Source organism: Elephantulus edwardii, unplaced genomic scaffold (assembly GCF_000299155.1).
Source record: "Elephantulus edwardii isolate Elephantulus edwardi_28Jun2011 unplaced genomic scaffold, EleEdw1.0 scaffold00104, whole genome shotgun sequence".
NCBI lineage: Eukaryota > Metazoa > Chordata > Mammalia > Macroscelidea > Macroscelididae > Elephantulus > Elephantulus edwardii.
In genome coordinates this window covers 4743698-4758566 of record NW_006399854.1, presented here as the reverse complement: position 1 = coordinate 4758566, position 14869 = coordinate 4743698, and the positions used below count along the sequence as shown (strand labels likewise).

Genomic DNA, 14869 nt, shown 5'->3' with positions numbered 1-14869 from the left:
CAACATACTATGTAAATTGTAAGCAAAATTTAACCAAAATCAAAGAATTATAATCATAAGAGGAGTATCAATTGAACCCTTCCTAATTATAGAGATTTATCAATTAAGTTATCAAATTATAAAAAAATTAATTAAATGTCCCATTTTCTTTTTTTAAATTATATTTTAAAAAATTTGGCAATTTTAAAATTGGTTTGAATATATACTATCCTTCAATCAGTGTTTCACACAATCATTCTCATTCATTATGTTTTATAAAACAATCACCATTAAACCATGCCTATCTAGATCCCATTTTTTCTTTTATCATCATTTTTTCACACAGAAAAGATTAAACACGGTTTAAAAAGAATTCCTTACCTTGGCATTGATAGCCCTGCTTCCCAAAGACGCCCCTGTTCAAGACAACAAAGGAAAAAAGCCATCAATCAACTATTTCAGCAATAACTATAATTACAATTCTTAAGGGAAAGTGAATTTCATTGTCTGGTTCATTATAAAAACAAAATATTATTTCAGGGAAGAAACAAAGTGCCTTTTTTTTAAGTCCTTGTTTGTTACTGGTACACACAAAAGACATCAGAATGTTTCAAATACAAAGCAGGGAACAGAAAAGCCCGCCCACCCACTACTGTGACACTTTCCTATGTTCTCAATGAAGATAGATCTTCATCTGTACCTGTGACTGGGCCTCAGTCTAAAGAGTCGTCCCACCTCCTAACTTAGCTTTCTTATCATATACTGTGGTATGTGGTATAGTGGGTTTACTGTTAACTCTTCTTCTAGTCCATGGGCCACATGGTCACAGGGCTGGGTGGGAACATGCAATCAAGGAGTACAGTCAACTAACGAGAGGACTGGTTGCGTTTTGACATCCTAACAGGCTTACACTAAGAAGCTTTGGAGGCAGAAGAGGGGAATTTCACTATCAGAATGCAAAGAAAAGTGGAAAATGCAGCACATATTCCTAGGGTCCATATAAATTCTTACATGAGACAAACTACAAACCAAGACTGAAACTGATAGCTCCAGGAGAGGAAAAACCACAGCTGACTAGGGACTGTCACCTCAAGGAGCCAGAGCTGGGACCTCTGCCCAAGCCTGGAGGACGACTAGTGGGCAACACATCATAACTGGCAGAATTGTGAGCAAGCTTGAGAAGCTATCCTAACTGAAGAAATGTGTCTTGTTTCCAGTCTGATTTGTAAGCTGCTAACTTCTCTAATACACCTCACAAGTAAAGTAAAATCTGTGGATTTTGTGTAGTCATTGCAATGGATTAGTGGACCCTGCAGCAGAGCAGCAAAAGACTGGGGAGGGACAGCTGGTTTTAGAATTGGCAGAAGTATGTGCCAGAGGTGTGTGGTCACGCCTGGCTTCAAGTGAATCAGTTTTGGGCTGTGGATGTTGTTGATGGGGACTGTTCCCCCTTGTGGAGTTAGTGAACATCCAACTTGGCTGCCCGTACACTGCTCCAATCTTTTTACATATACAAAAAAAAAGGATTTGCAGACACAGAATGAAGTAAACAATGGAAATACACAATGAATGCATGCATGAATCCACAGCAGTGTCTGACTTAGGGTATGTCCCTCTTCCTTGACAGTGTCCCCCACTTGACATCTGGAGTCCAAAGGAAGCAGAAGTGCCACTTACAAATGCATGCCTGCCCCCCCCTCTATCTCAGCCTCCATCTCAGTCAATCCCTAATATAGTCTAAGGCTGAAAGTGGCATTATTCTCACTCTCAAATGAAGAAAATATCTTACTAAGCTCTTGGGATGTGCTTGGCACATTAGTCAAGCAGCCAAGATACAGTGTTTCACTTAAGCCTCAAAAAAATTTAAGCATCATCTCATACAGAGGAGGATGGATAAGAGCACTGACTCTGAAGCCTTTAATATTCTCATCTAGAAAGTGGAGATAAGGATCCCTGGTGTGCAGATGGTTAAGTACTCAACTATTGATGAGCTTGTTGTTGTTGTTAGGTGCCATCGAGTATGACTCACAGCAACCCTATGAACAATAGATGTGAACTCTGTACTACCCTGTGCCATTTTCACAAGTTCTGACACACTCAAGCCCATTGCTGCAGTCATTGCAATCCACCTGGCTGAGGGTCTTCCTCTCCTTTGCTGTCTCTCTACCTTTCAGAGCATCATGTCCCTCTCCAAGGGATAACCTCTTCTAAAAACACATCCAAAGTATGTGAAATGATGCTTTTATTATCCTTCCCTCCAAGGAGCACTCCCGGCTGCACCTCCCCCAGGGCTTATCTGTTTGTTCTTTAGGCAGGCCATGGGATATTCAGCACTCTTCTCTAACACCATAGTTCGAAGGCCTCAACGCTTCGTATGTCATCCTTATTCACTGTCCAGCTCTCAGATGCATAGCAAGTGACTGAAAAGACCATCATGACTCCTCAATAATCTGGAGAGGTCTCTCACTATAGACTTTCCCAGTCCAGTATGTCTTCTGATCTCCTGACTGCTGGCACAAGTGTATTGATTGTGGATCTAAGTAAGATGAAGTCATTCACAGTCTCAACTGGGTGTCCATCCATCATGATGTCACCAATCGGTCCAGTGGTGAAAATTTTGGTTTTCTTTCCTCCTCACTTACAGCAAGCAAGGTTGTGTCATCCCACAACAAGGTTATTGATGAGCTTTCCTCCGATCTTGATGCCACATTCTTCTTCACAGAGTCCAGTTTCTAGAATAATTTGCTTAGCATACAAATTGAGTAGGTAGGGAGAGAGAGTACAACCCTAACACTTTTCCTTCTTAATTTTAAACCATGTAGTGTTCCCTTTCTCTGTTCACACAAGAGCCTTTTGGTCTAGGTCTAGGTTTTACACGAGCACAATTAAGTGTTCTGGGATTCTCATTCTTCTCAGTGTTAGTCATAATTTGCTATGATTCACAGAGCCAAATGTCTTTGCATAGTCAATAAAGCACAGACACTGTTCCAGTATTGCTTTTAGCCAGCCTCCATCTGATATCCCAGGGGCCACGGCCTCTAAATCCAGCACGAATGTCTGGAAGTTCTCTATGTACTAACTGTTCTATGCATTTTTGAATGATCTTCAGCAGTATTTTGTTGCATGTAATATTAATGATATTGTGAAGGGTCATCAAGTTGACTACAATTCACAGTAACTCTGCTAAGTGAATTAATACCTGAGCTACTAACCCAAAATTGGATGCCCAGGAGAAACAGCTGGCAGTCTGTTCATATAAAGACTATTGCTAAGAAAACCAGAAAAGATAGTTCTACTCTGTCCCGTGGAGTCACTATGAGTCAAAATTGCCTCCACAATGTTACCGATAATATAGGTATAATGGTATAATGCTAATAGTACCTATAATCTCACTGAAAAGGAGACAATAAAGAATTTAAAATAGTGCCTAGCATTAGTAAGTGCGCTATAAAAATGGAAATGTAAGTAAAATAAAATCATTGTTTATTTTGCAAATAAGGGGATTGATGGGTTAGAAAAGTTGTCTAAGGTTACAAATTCAGATGGTCATGAAATTTAACGCCAGAGTAGCCGTGTATAGTTAGAAAATAAATGTACAAGTATTTGAAACGTGTATGGGAGGCAGATGTGTAGGCCTGTGCGTAGGTAAAAGTGCACAAACGAGTACGTGTGGGGGACAATGTGTGCACAGGTGGGTGCTTCTTCATCTAAGTGCTCCAAAGGGCTGAAGGCTGCTTGAGTGGAAGTTACTGTTTACTTAATGGAAAAAAATTAGAGAAATTATCAACTAAGTTTCCATTAAGCTTGCTAACTGAGATCACAGATTGCAACCTCAAATACCTACCTGGGTCAGGCAAGCCACATAAGCGAGGAAGGGAGAATACGAGTGACATAAAGATAAATGGCAATGGCTCGTCACCCTCTGTGTTGAGCAGACCTAAGGGGGTGGCAGGACTATGTCAACACAAAGAGTGAAGGCTACTAACTGCACAGGAGGGATGTGGTGAACACAAAGGGGAGGAAGTTCAGAGCCAAGCTTCTGATTTTTGCAATAGAAAGTAAAAGATTTTTTTACCCCCCTCAAAGTTATCGATGCCATGGCATACTGTCATGTCTCACATTACAGGCGGTTCAGAGTCATCAATTTAGCTAAGACTCTCACCTTGATTAAGAAATGCCAGAAATAGTAACTAATCTTATGTTCTGAGGCTAAAAGATAGAAAAATCTAAAATAATCTCATAGCCACAACAAAAGAAAAAGTGGTCCAAATTCAGAAATTACTCCAAATTGAGTGCTTCTGTATTCATGAAACAAAAATGAAAGATGATGACAAAAATATCTTAATTTTCCTTTGCTACTTGTTGTTTTTGTGTACTGTCAAGTCTGAACCAACTCATAGCTGACCCATCAAAGGGTTTTCACAGACAGTACACTGAATGTGAGGAGACTGTCCTTTTCCAGTGGAGCAGCGGGAGGATTTGAACCACATGTCTTTGGGATTATAGTGCGGATTTTCACCATGGGCCACTATAGCTCAGGCCTTAAATCTTGTTTTCTTCTCAGATGTATGTGAGTGCATGTCGATGTGTGTGTAAGGGGATGGCTCTTTTTCTCTTTCCAAGTAAACATATTCAATGTTGACTGTAATTGACAATAACTGTGCTAGCCAAAGGCACACAGTTTGAATCTATCTGCTGCTTTGTGGGAGAAGGATGGACAATCCTTTCATGATTTACTGCTTCTGAAAATCCACTGGAGGGTCTGCTATGGAATGGTTCTGGCTCGAGGACACACACTATGTTTGTTTTACACTATAGATTTGCCACTGTGACAGAAATGAGTTGTCTCAACCATCTAGAATTGTTCAACTACTAATTACCTTAAATTACTAATTGCCAGGGTAAGATTTTTTAATATGGCCCATGATGGTGATTACTTTCTATTATAGATCATGGGATTGAAGAGTACTACAAATTCACATGTCAAATTTACTTGCTCCATAATTTATCACTTTTGAGGACTTAAGGTGCCATAGTCTTTCAGGCCACAGTCTTTCTGATTACTTGCTATGCGTCTGAGAGCTGGACAACGAATAAGGATAACAAAAAAAGAACTGATGCCTTTGACCTGACGTATTAGAGAAAACACTGAACATCCCATAGATGACCAAGAGAATAAACTGCTGTATCTTGAAGAGGGCATAGCCAGAGTGCTCTTTGGAGGCAAGAATGAAGAGATTTTACCTCACATACTTTGGCTATGTTGCTAGGAGGTGCTATTCCCTGGAGAGGACATGATGTTGGTAAGAGTGGAGGGTCAGCAAAGAAAAGAAAGACCCTCAACCAGGCAGACTGACACGCTCACTGCTGCAATGTGTGTCAGGAAGTGTGAGGATGGTGCAGGATAGAACAGCATTCCGATCTTTTGTTCATAGAGTCGCTATGAGTTAGTTGTACTTGATTTGACAGCACCTAATAAGAACAACAAATATCTGACAAGATTTGTTGGTTTCTTTTTATTCAGGGTCTGATTAGCAAATATATAGATATTGCTTATGTACTCCATAAGCATCTGTCTCTAAATTGTGTTTTGAAATAGTTCATGATTTATTAGCACTGTTACCAAATTGATTACTAAAAGAATAACATCAAAACCTGTTTTTTTTTTTTGCAGTGGGGATTAAAATTGCCAGAAAAGCAGAGCAAGAGGTAAAAACTAGATCCTAAATAATTCTTAATAATCATGCTGACTTCTGAAAGCCACAGAGCCAGGGAAGGAAGACAGGGACCCTCTTACCAGATAAATTCTCGGCAATGAGAGCAGTAGGTGGGCTGCCTCAGGTACGTTGCCATGAACTTGTGTCCATTGATCTGGTGGACTCGCCTTCGCATAGCCCTCTGGCGCTTTCTCGTAAAATGTTTGAAGATTCTGTCCCTCTGGAGAGTAGCTGTAAGTCAAAGGGGGGGGGAAGGGTAATATATAATGAATGTGTATTTTATAGATCAGAAAACAGAGCAATTAAAATCCTCCACAAATCACCTTTTCTTTCCTCAACATCCAAAATATTCCAGGACATCACTGTGGTCTCCTAGTGACCTTACTGAAAAACAAAACCACAGCAGCTGAGTTGATTTTGACTCACAAAGGCTCTGGGACATGGCAGAATGTCCTCAAAGCACTTCCAAGGTTGCAATCTTTACAGGAGCAGCCTCTCCCTCAAAGAGGGAGAAAAGGTGCGATTGGAGTGCCAGCCTCTGGTTAGCAGCCAAATGTTTAACCACCGCACCACCAGGACTCCTCCCAGTGACATTAGGGCTCTTAACTTTTCAGGTTATTGGATCCCGAGATGTCCAGTGTCTGGTTATATTTAGACCAATTTCTCCTGACCAAGTTTTCTGAGGTTCTGGTGCTCTAGGGTGTGACATCAGCATGGTCTCCCAGGATAACAAAGAGTAAACAAAACCAGACCCACTGCATGGAGTTGATGCGGGCTGCTGGCATCCCTCCATGATATTCCCAAGCAGTCCAACACAGAGCAGACTCTGTCACCAGGGCTCCTTTTCAAAATGTTACCAAGCGCCTTTGAGTCAGGGCCGACTCACAGCTGACCCACTAGTGGTTTTCAGAGGATTTCAATCACACAGGAGAAGAGTGTTCATCTTTCTCCTGTGGAGCAGCTGGTGGATTTGAACTGTTTGCCTTAGGACAAGCAGCACAACTTCTTACCACTAGGCCACCAGAGCTCTCTCCTTTTAAAAACTGTTCTTGTTGTTATGTACCTTTGGTTAGGAATTGACTCACAGTTCTAAAATGCCAGTGGAATTTTTGAGCCAGTAAATCACATAGGCAGGTTGTTAGGAGAGGCTCGTTCCGTGGAAAGGAACATCACGCTTGGAAAGGTGAAGATCAGTGAAGGAGAGGCAGATCCTCAACGTGTTGGACGGACACAGTGACTGTAACACTGGCCTCCCGCACGTCAGAGTTGATAAAGATGGCTCAGGATAGGACAGGTTTTAGATCTGTTGCTCATGAGTTGTACTTGACTTAAGGACACCTAACAACAACAAGTAGTTATCTGGGAGGAGAGTGTTCCTTTTTTTTTCTCCCAAGTTTCAACTGGTAGATTCAAATTGCATACCTGTGGGTTGGCAGTGCAATCCCTTACTAATAAACCGTTAGAGCTCTTAGTGGCTCCAAATCTAAGGGCCCTGAAATTTATGTTTCCTATAAAGACAAAGTTAATTATGTCTTTAGCATAACTCTGATTTTTTTGAAAACATTGTAGAAAGATTTGTGGCTAGTAAAATAAAGATTATTTCCTCAATGATGCTTTCAAATTAATCACAAATGCAAAGGAAATGTAAAAGAGCCGTGTAAGAATAATTTACTATTAACAGTTACATTATGCAGTATTTGCCCTTTTGTGACTGAGATATTTCACTCAACATAATGTCCTCCAGGCTCACCCATTTTGTATAATATTTCATGAGTTCCTTGTTTTTCAGAGCAGCATAGTATTCCATTGTGTGAATTTATCACAGTTTCTCTATCCATTTGTTTGTTGATGGGCACTTGGGTTGTTTCCAACTCTTTGCTACTGTGAACAAAGCCACAATAAACATAGGTGTGCATATATCTACTGGAATTGTTGGGTCAAATGGTATTTCTATTTCCAACTTTTTGAGAAAGGGCCATACAGCCTTCCAGAGTGCTTGCACCATTTTACATCGGATTTGAGGAGAAACTAGGAAAAGAGGGGATAAATAGTGTATACTGCATGAAACAGATGAGAGAACTGCATAAAAGGGATATATGATTGGGTACTTTCTGCATGACAAGAGTCCACAGTAGGAGCTACATAGGAAAGTGGACTTGCAGGGGAACTGTATAACAATGAAGTAATTTTTTTTTCCCTTCAAAGAAAAAAGCAAACTATTTGGGAGGGGTGTACAGGAGAAAATGTTCAAGAATGAATGATGGAAACTCAAGTTCTCTATAACCTTTCATTAAAATCTCAATTAAAAAATAAAATTATTCACCTTTCCACTTGATGCTTAGGGCTCCAAAGTTGTCACCTATATCCATTTAATTTAATTTCTCAAGTCTATTTCCTAAGGAGACACTATGTGCCTGCATAAACTGCCATCTTTAAATAAATCCCATGGCTGCTGTTTTTGCCACGGTGAAAAAGAAAATAATTTACTAATAAAAATTTAAAACTCTGGAAGAAATGGATTATTTCTATAAAGGTACAAATTAGAACACTAGTCAAAGAAGAGCCACACAGACTAAATGGGAGGGTTTGTTGGTTTTGTTTTTGGATTTTTTTTGTTGTTGTTTGGTTTTGTTTTATGTAAGACATTGAAATCTTTCAGAAAAGCTTCAGGGCCAGATGGCTTCATGGGTGAATGACTTCAAGCTATCCAGGAACAGATGTTGGTGTATAAACATCTTATACAATAGAGAAAAAGAGGGGGGGAAATGACTTATCTCTAAAAAGAAACTATATAATCCTAGGACGGACAAAAGGTAGAAGACAGATCTTAAGAAGATATGTTGTTGTTGTTATGTGCTGTCTAGTCACTTCCAACTCATAATGACCCTATGCACAATAGCTCTGAACCCTGCTCTATCTTGAGCCAATCTCACTGTCTCTTACACACCCACCCTATTACCCTAATCACTGAGTCAATCCATCCCATGGAGGGTCTTCCTCTCTTGCACTGTCCCTTTCCAAGGACTGGTCTCTTCTTGCAACATGTTCAAAGTATGTCTGATGGATTTTTAGAATCCTTCCCCCTAAGGAGCAGCCTGATTTCACTCTCTTCAGGATGAATCTGTTTGTTCTCCCAGCAGTCCATGGTATATTCAACACTCTTCTCCAGCACCACAGCTGAAAGGCATCAATTCTCCTTTTATCATGCCTCATCATTGTCTAGCTTTCTGATGCATAGCAAGTAATTGTGAAGATCATGGCCTAGGTCAGATGTACCTTAGTCTCCAGACTGACTTTGTTGCTCTTCAACACTCTGTAGAAGTCCCTAAGAGCACCTTCCCAATGCAATTAATCTTTTGCTTTCCTGGCCACTGGTACCAAGAGTGTTGTATCTTTTTAATACTATGGATCCCTTTGAAAGTCTGATGAAGCCTATGGACACTTTCCCAGAATAACACTTTATAACAAATAAAAGTTCAAATAAATTACAAAAATATATTCTAAATGAGATAGAATTTAATTTCTAGATTAACTGACACATATCCACACAAATACATAAATTCTACAGCCTACCTACTCACTATACCCATTTTAAAGTAGTGATGAAGACAAACAGCATTTTAAAATATCTAGAAAAACAATAATGTAATGTGAAAATATCTGTGATTTCTGTTGTAACATTATACAAAGCACCGCCATGGTCTGTCTGTAAGCCTTATAACATACTACTTTTAAGTTACAGGTGAGTGACTATAAAGTGAAACCTTTTCCTCCACCAACTTGTCAGACTGTCTGAATTCTAATTATTGCTTCCAGGAAAATACACCTCTCTGTTTATATCTCAAGTTCACTCACTAATTTTGAAGTAAAGATCTTGGATAAAAATCTACGTGTTGTACAAAGTTATTAAGAAAGCAAAGATCTTAAATCATGAAAACATTCATAACGCAAAACAGAAAATGGGAGATCTGAAAAAGTGAAAAAATTCTTAAACTGTCTATCAAAGCAATGTTTGAGAATGGCTAGATTCATATCCTGGTAGAACAGCATGTAAAGTATTAGTCGGCTAACCTGAAAGGTCAGTAGTTCAAATCCACCATTTTCTCTGAAGAAGAGAAATGGTCAATTGCCTCCCAAATATAGTCTCTGAAATGAGATTGTTTCTATGAGTAAGAAAGGACACCTACTGCCAAAGGGGCCCTTTAGAGTAGTGAGAGAAGATCTTCACCCTGAAACCCACAGCGTCCCTTTTCAGCAGGAAGTAGCTAAGAGAATACGCCGTCCCCTTTTCCTTATGACTCAGGGTGAAGTCTCTCTCAGGGAGGAGTGATAGGGAATGGCAAAGGACACACTGACAAAGGAGATTAATCAGAACTGGCTTTGACAAGCACTGTGGCAACTGGACAATTAAAACAGGCATTCGGCGGGGGGGGGGAGAAGAACGAACTGGGGAGGAGGGTAGAGAAAACAGTGCAACAATGAATGAATGAGAACCCCAAATCTCTGTAAATGTTCATTAAAATTAATAAAGTTTAACAATAATTTAAAAAAAGGAGTGAGTTATCAAAGAATTTCAGTGAGGGAATACTTGCCCTATCAGATGTTACAACAAACTCCAACAGTATAATAACTGGGCTGCTAACCAAAGGTCAATGATATAACAAAAGATCCTGGCTGAAAGTAAGGAATACCAAAAGAATGCCTATTAGTGCTTTACTGACTATGCAAAGGCATTTGACTGTGTAGATCATGACAAGTTGTGGCTGACATTGGGAAGAATGGGAATCCCAGAGCACTGGACTGTGCTCATGCAGAACTTATACCTGGATCAGGAGGCTGTTGCGTGAACAGAGCAGGGGAGCACTGCATGGTTTGGAATTGGGAAGGGAGTGCATCACGGATGCACTATCACCATACCTGTTCAATACATATGCAGAACAAATTATCCAAGAAGCTAGACTCTACGAAGAGGAATACAGCAGCAAGATTAAAGGGAGACTCATCAATAACCTGTGTTATGCAGATAACAAAACTTTGCTTGCTAAAAAGTGAGGAGAATTTGAAGCACTTTTTTGCAGAAAATCAAGGAATGCAGCCTTCAGTATGGACTGCATTTCAATGCTAAGAAAACAAAGATTCTTATCACTAGACCAATAGGCAATGTCATGATGGATGGAGAGGAGATTGAAACTGTCAACAGCTTCATCTTGCTTAGATCCACGATTAAAACCCTTGGTATGAGCAGACAGGAAATAAGGAGACACATTGCAATGGGAAAATCTGCACTTAAGGACCTTTCCAAATTACTGAGAAGTAGTTATGTTAGTTTGAGGACTAAGGTGCATCTGATTCAGGCCATGGTCTTTCCAATTACTTGCTATGCATCTGAGACCTGGACAATGAATAGGGATGATAGAAAAAGAATTGATGCCTTTGAACTGTGGTTCAAAGAAGAGAAGAGCACTGAACAATTCATGGATGACCAAGAAAACGAACAGATAGGTCTTGAAGAGGATACAGCCAGAGTGCTCTTTGGGGCACTATGGATATATTGTAAAGAGAGAGACACGATGTTGGGAAGGGTGGAGGATTGACAAAGGAATGGAGGACCTTCAACCAGGTGGATGGACAAGGTGACTGCTACAATGGGCTCTTATGTGCCAGGAAGTGTGAAGATAGTGCAGGAAAGAACAAGGTTCAGATCTTTAGTTCATAGGGTCTCTATGAGTCATACTCAACTCGATGGCACTCAAAACACCAACCAAAGGTCAGCAGTTGGAATCCACCAGCTGCTCCACTGAAGCAAAATGTGCAGTTGACTCCTGTCAAAAATTACAGCCTTAGAAACCTGATTAAAAGGTGACTGCGAGTCAGAACAGACTTCATGGTTGTGGGTTTGGTTTGTGTTTTTAGGATAGGATCAGGAAGCTCTGGTGGCCTTTTGAGTAAGGACTTGAGCTCCCAGTCCAAAGGCAAATGGTTCAAGTCCACCAGCTGCTGGAAGAAAGATGGGGAATCTCTTTCAGGTGACTTATGGTCTCCGAAAACCCACTGGAGGGTTAGATGGTACTGCATAGTAGGATGGTACTGCACAGTAGCAGTAGTAAAACATAAAAGATTTCAAAAATCTGTAATTGAAAACATATAAAATTCTATTTAACAAAACAGCATAAGGTTAGGGGCAAAGAATAACAACTGGGGCTAAAAAGATTTTGAAACATATGACAAAGAATTACTAGTTTAAAAACATATGTTGTTGTTATGTGCCATTGAGTCGCTTGCGACTCATAGCGACCCTATCTACAACAGTCCTAAATCCTGCTCTATCCCTTGCCAATCTCATTGATTCTGACACACCTGCCCCCATTGCCCCAGTCACTGAATCAATCCATCTCATGAGGGTCCTCTTCTCCTGCACTGTCCCTGCATCCTCACAAGCAGGATGTCCCTCTCCAAGGACTGATCCCACCTTGCAACATGTCCAAAGTATGTCAGATGGAGCTTGAAAATCCTTACCTCCAAGGAGCAGCCTGGCTTCAGCCTCTCCAGGACAAACTTGTTTGTTCTCCTAGCAGTCTATGGTATACTCAATACTCTTCTCCAGCACCACAGCTCAAAGGCATTAACTCTTCTTCTATCATCCCTAGTCATTTTCCAGCTCTCTGATGCATAGCAAGTAATTGCAAAGACCATGGCCTTTATCAGGTGCACCTTAGTCTCCAGACTGACATCATTGCTCCTCAGTACCTTAGAGAGGTCTCTTTCCCAACACAATTCATCTTTGAATTTCCTGGCTGCTGGTACCAAGAATGTTAATTGTAGAGCCAAGCAAGTATAAATTAATTTTAAAAAAATAGAAAAGTCTAGATAAAAGTATATATATAAAAAGCCAACCAGTGTGTTAGGATGTTCAATCCCCTTCAAGATGGATATGTAAGAACTCACTTGAAACTTAATGCTACTATGTTGGAAAGGATGCATTGCTGACCTGCCAGTAGGTTTCTAAAGCTATAAAGCATATGGAGAGGAGATTGACCATCTTTCTCCTGTAGAATCACTGGTGCATATCAACTGCCGGCAAATGTGGTATCTGGGTTAGTCCTCTGGACTAGGACCCCAGAGCTCTCTATGTAAGAACTAGGAAGCTAAATCACAATTTACTTAGCTGATTGGCAAACAGAAGTAATGCTGTAATACTAATTTTCTTTAAGAGTTTGGGGAAATGGGCACTTTATCCTGTCCTAAGAGGAGAAATCAAGATGAAGACTTGGCCTCTAATACTTTCCAATGGTGACTGTGAACAGTTCTTGCTAAGCCTCTGATTGCATCGCTCAAACAAGCAGGTTTTCCCTGGGAATGAACTAGGTAATTCATTAAAAACAGAACTTTGCACGTGGCAGCACTGACAAATGTAGCTATTACACAAATATATCAGGGTTTGTTGTTATTGTTGTCGTGTGTTTTTTCTTTTTAATGGAAGAGCAATCTGACAGTATCTTTGAATGTACATTTCCTTTCATTTAGCAATTCAACTTCCAGGATTTTTTACCTCCTATAAAAGTACCAGTGCTCAAGAATATATGCTATCTAGCTATTGACTAATTTCTACTTTACTAACTTTGCTGAATTATAATTGGTGTACATTAAACTACCAATTTAGCATTTTATAAGTTTGAAAAAAATTGTGTATACCCATGAAACCATCACCACTTCAATAAAGTGAACAATCCTTCCAAGAATTTCTTTCTGCCCCTCAGCAAGCCCACCCGTTCCCTCTCTGCTGCCCTTTTCATTAATCTGTTTTCTATCTCTGTATATTCATTTCATTTTCTAGAACTTTATCTAAATTATAAAGTAGTTGATCTTCTTGTTAGCCCCTTTCACTCAATCTAATTGCTTTGAGATTTATTTTATTTCTGTGTATATAAGTAGTTCATTCTTTTGTAAGGATATTGTGGTGTTTTACTATCTGCAATGTGTTTATCCATTCACCTATTGATGGAAATCAGATTTCCCCCAATTACATATAATACTGCTATGAATGATATACTGTATTTATTAAAATGAAAAAAAAAAAAAAAAGTGAGGCGTCTACACGAGAAATCCAAAAGTAGCCAAAATAAATTTGGCTAAGACACAAAGGCCTTAAGAAGCTGTCCACTGTTGTTGTGAGGTGCCACTGAATTGAGTGTAACTCACAGGGACTCCGTGAACAGTTGATCTCAACCCTGTCCTGTCCTCTGCCATCCTCATCATCTTTGACCACTGCAGTAGTCACTGTGCCCGTCCATCGGGTTGGAAGGAAATTAGAGTTCAGCAAAGTTAGGAAAGTGAGAAGCTGTCCAGGCTGCCCAAACTTTACTTGCTTCATGGTTTCTTATTTGCTTGCTTGTTTCCTAACTGAAAGTGAAATAAGGATTCTGGTTCTAAGGCTTCCCCCACCTGCTACCCCCATCTAAAGAAGACAAAATGCAGCCTTCTGTCCTCAGCACTGTGGAGAGAATCAATACACCTAACATGTTCTCACAGTTATCGGTCAGGGTCACATGAGAACAAAAGTCACCACTACTCTAGGCCTCTCATCAACAGCAGCCATCAACCAGAAGTCATTTAGTAACCACAAAATAAACAGATTTTTAACTTACTTTATTAGAGATAACATTTAGCCCATTGTTACCATTCTATGCCTACACTTATGTAATCACCAGCCTAAGCACAGTATTAGTCAAACAAACTCATACTGAATTACTAAACATTTATCACACTTCAAATTAAACTCTCCCAAGGGTCTGACTGCCAAGGAACTTACTTATTTAGCCCCTTAATTCTGTGAAGAGTAGCTAAAAGACCAGCATACTTGCATTTGGAATACCCATGAATTGATTTTTCCTTTTTTCCTATAGCAATAAGTTGGGCCTAAGAATTTTGCAGTGGATTCCTTCTAACCAGAGAAAGAGCAATTAACTGTTTGTTGGCTGTCCACAGCCCAGCACATTTTTTACATTCTTCCTGCAATGCCTTTCCCTTTTCCTTATCCCACTTCCCTAAAGGGCTTAGTCTTATCCTAGCAGGCTCAAGGCTAAGTACCAGTTACCACTGGGGAGATTCAACTTAGCAACACTATGTAACGGGCCATATTTTAGAAAGAGTCCACCTCCTGTACCAGTCAGATC

General features: G+C 40.0%; 1 protein-coding gene across 1 annotated transcript in view; it reads right to left on the bottom strand.

Annotated features, from left to right (window-relative positions):
* PRKCH (protein kinase C, eta) overlaps nucleotides 1-14869 on the bottom strand; it is a 326526-nt gene that overhangs the window by 143170 nt on the left and 168487 nt on the right. Inside the window, exons 3-4 of the mRNA XM_006891785.1 lie at nucleotides 5777-5927; nucleotides 361-395 (exon numbers count right to left, since the gene is read on the bottom strand). Of these exons, the coding sequence (XP_006891847.1) occupies nucleotides 361-395; nucleotides 5777-5927 (186 nt within the window). The remainder of the gene's footprint in view (nucleotides 1-360; nucleotides 396-5776; nucleotides 5928-14869) is intronic.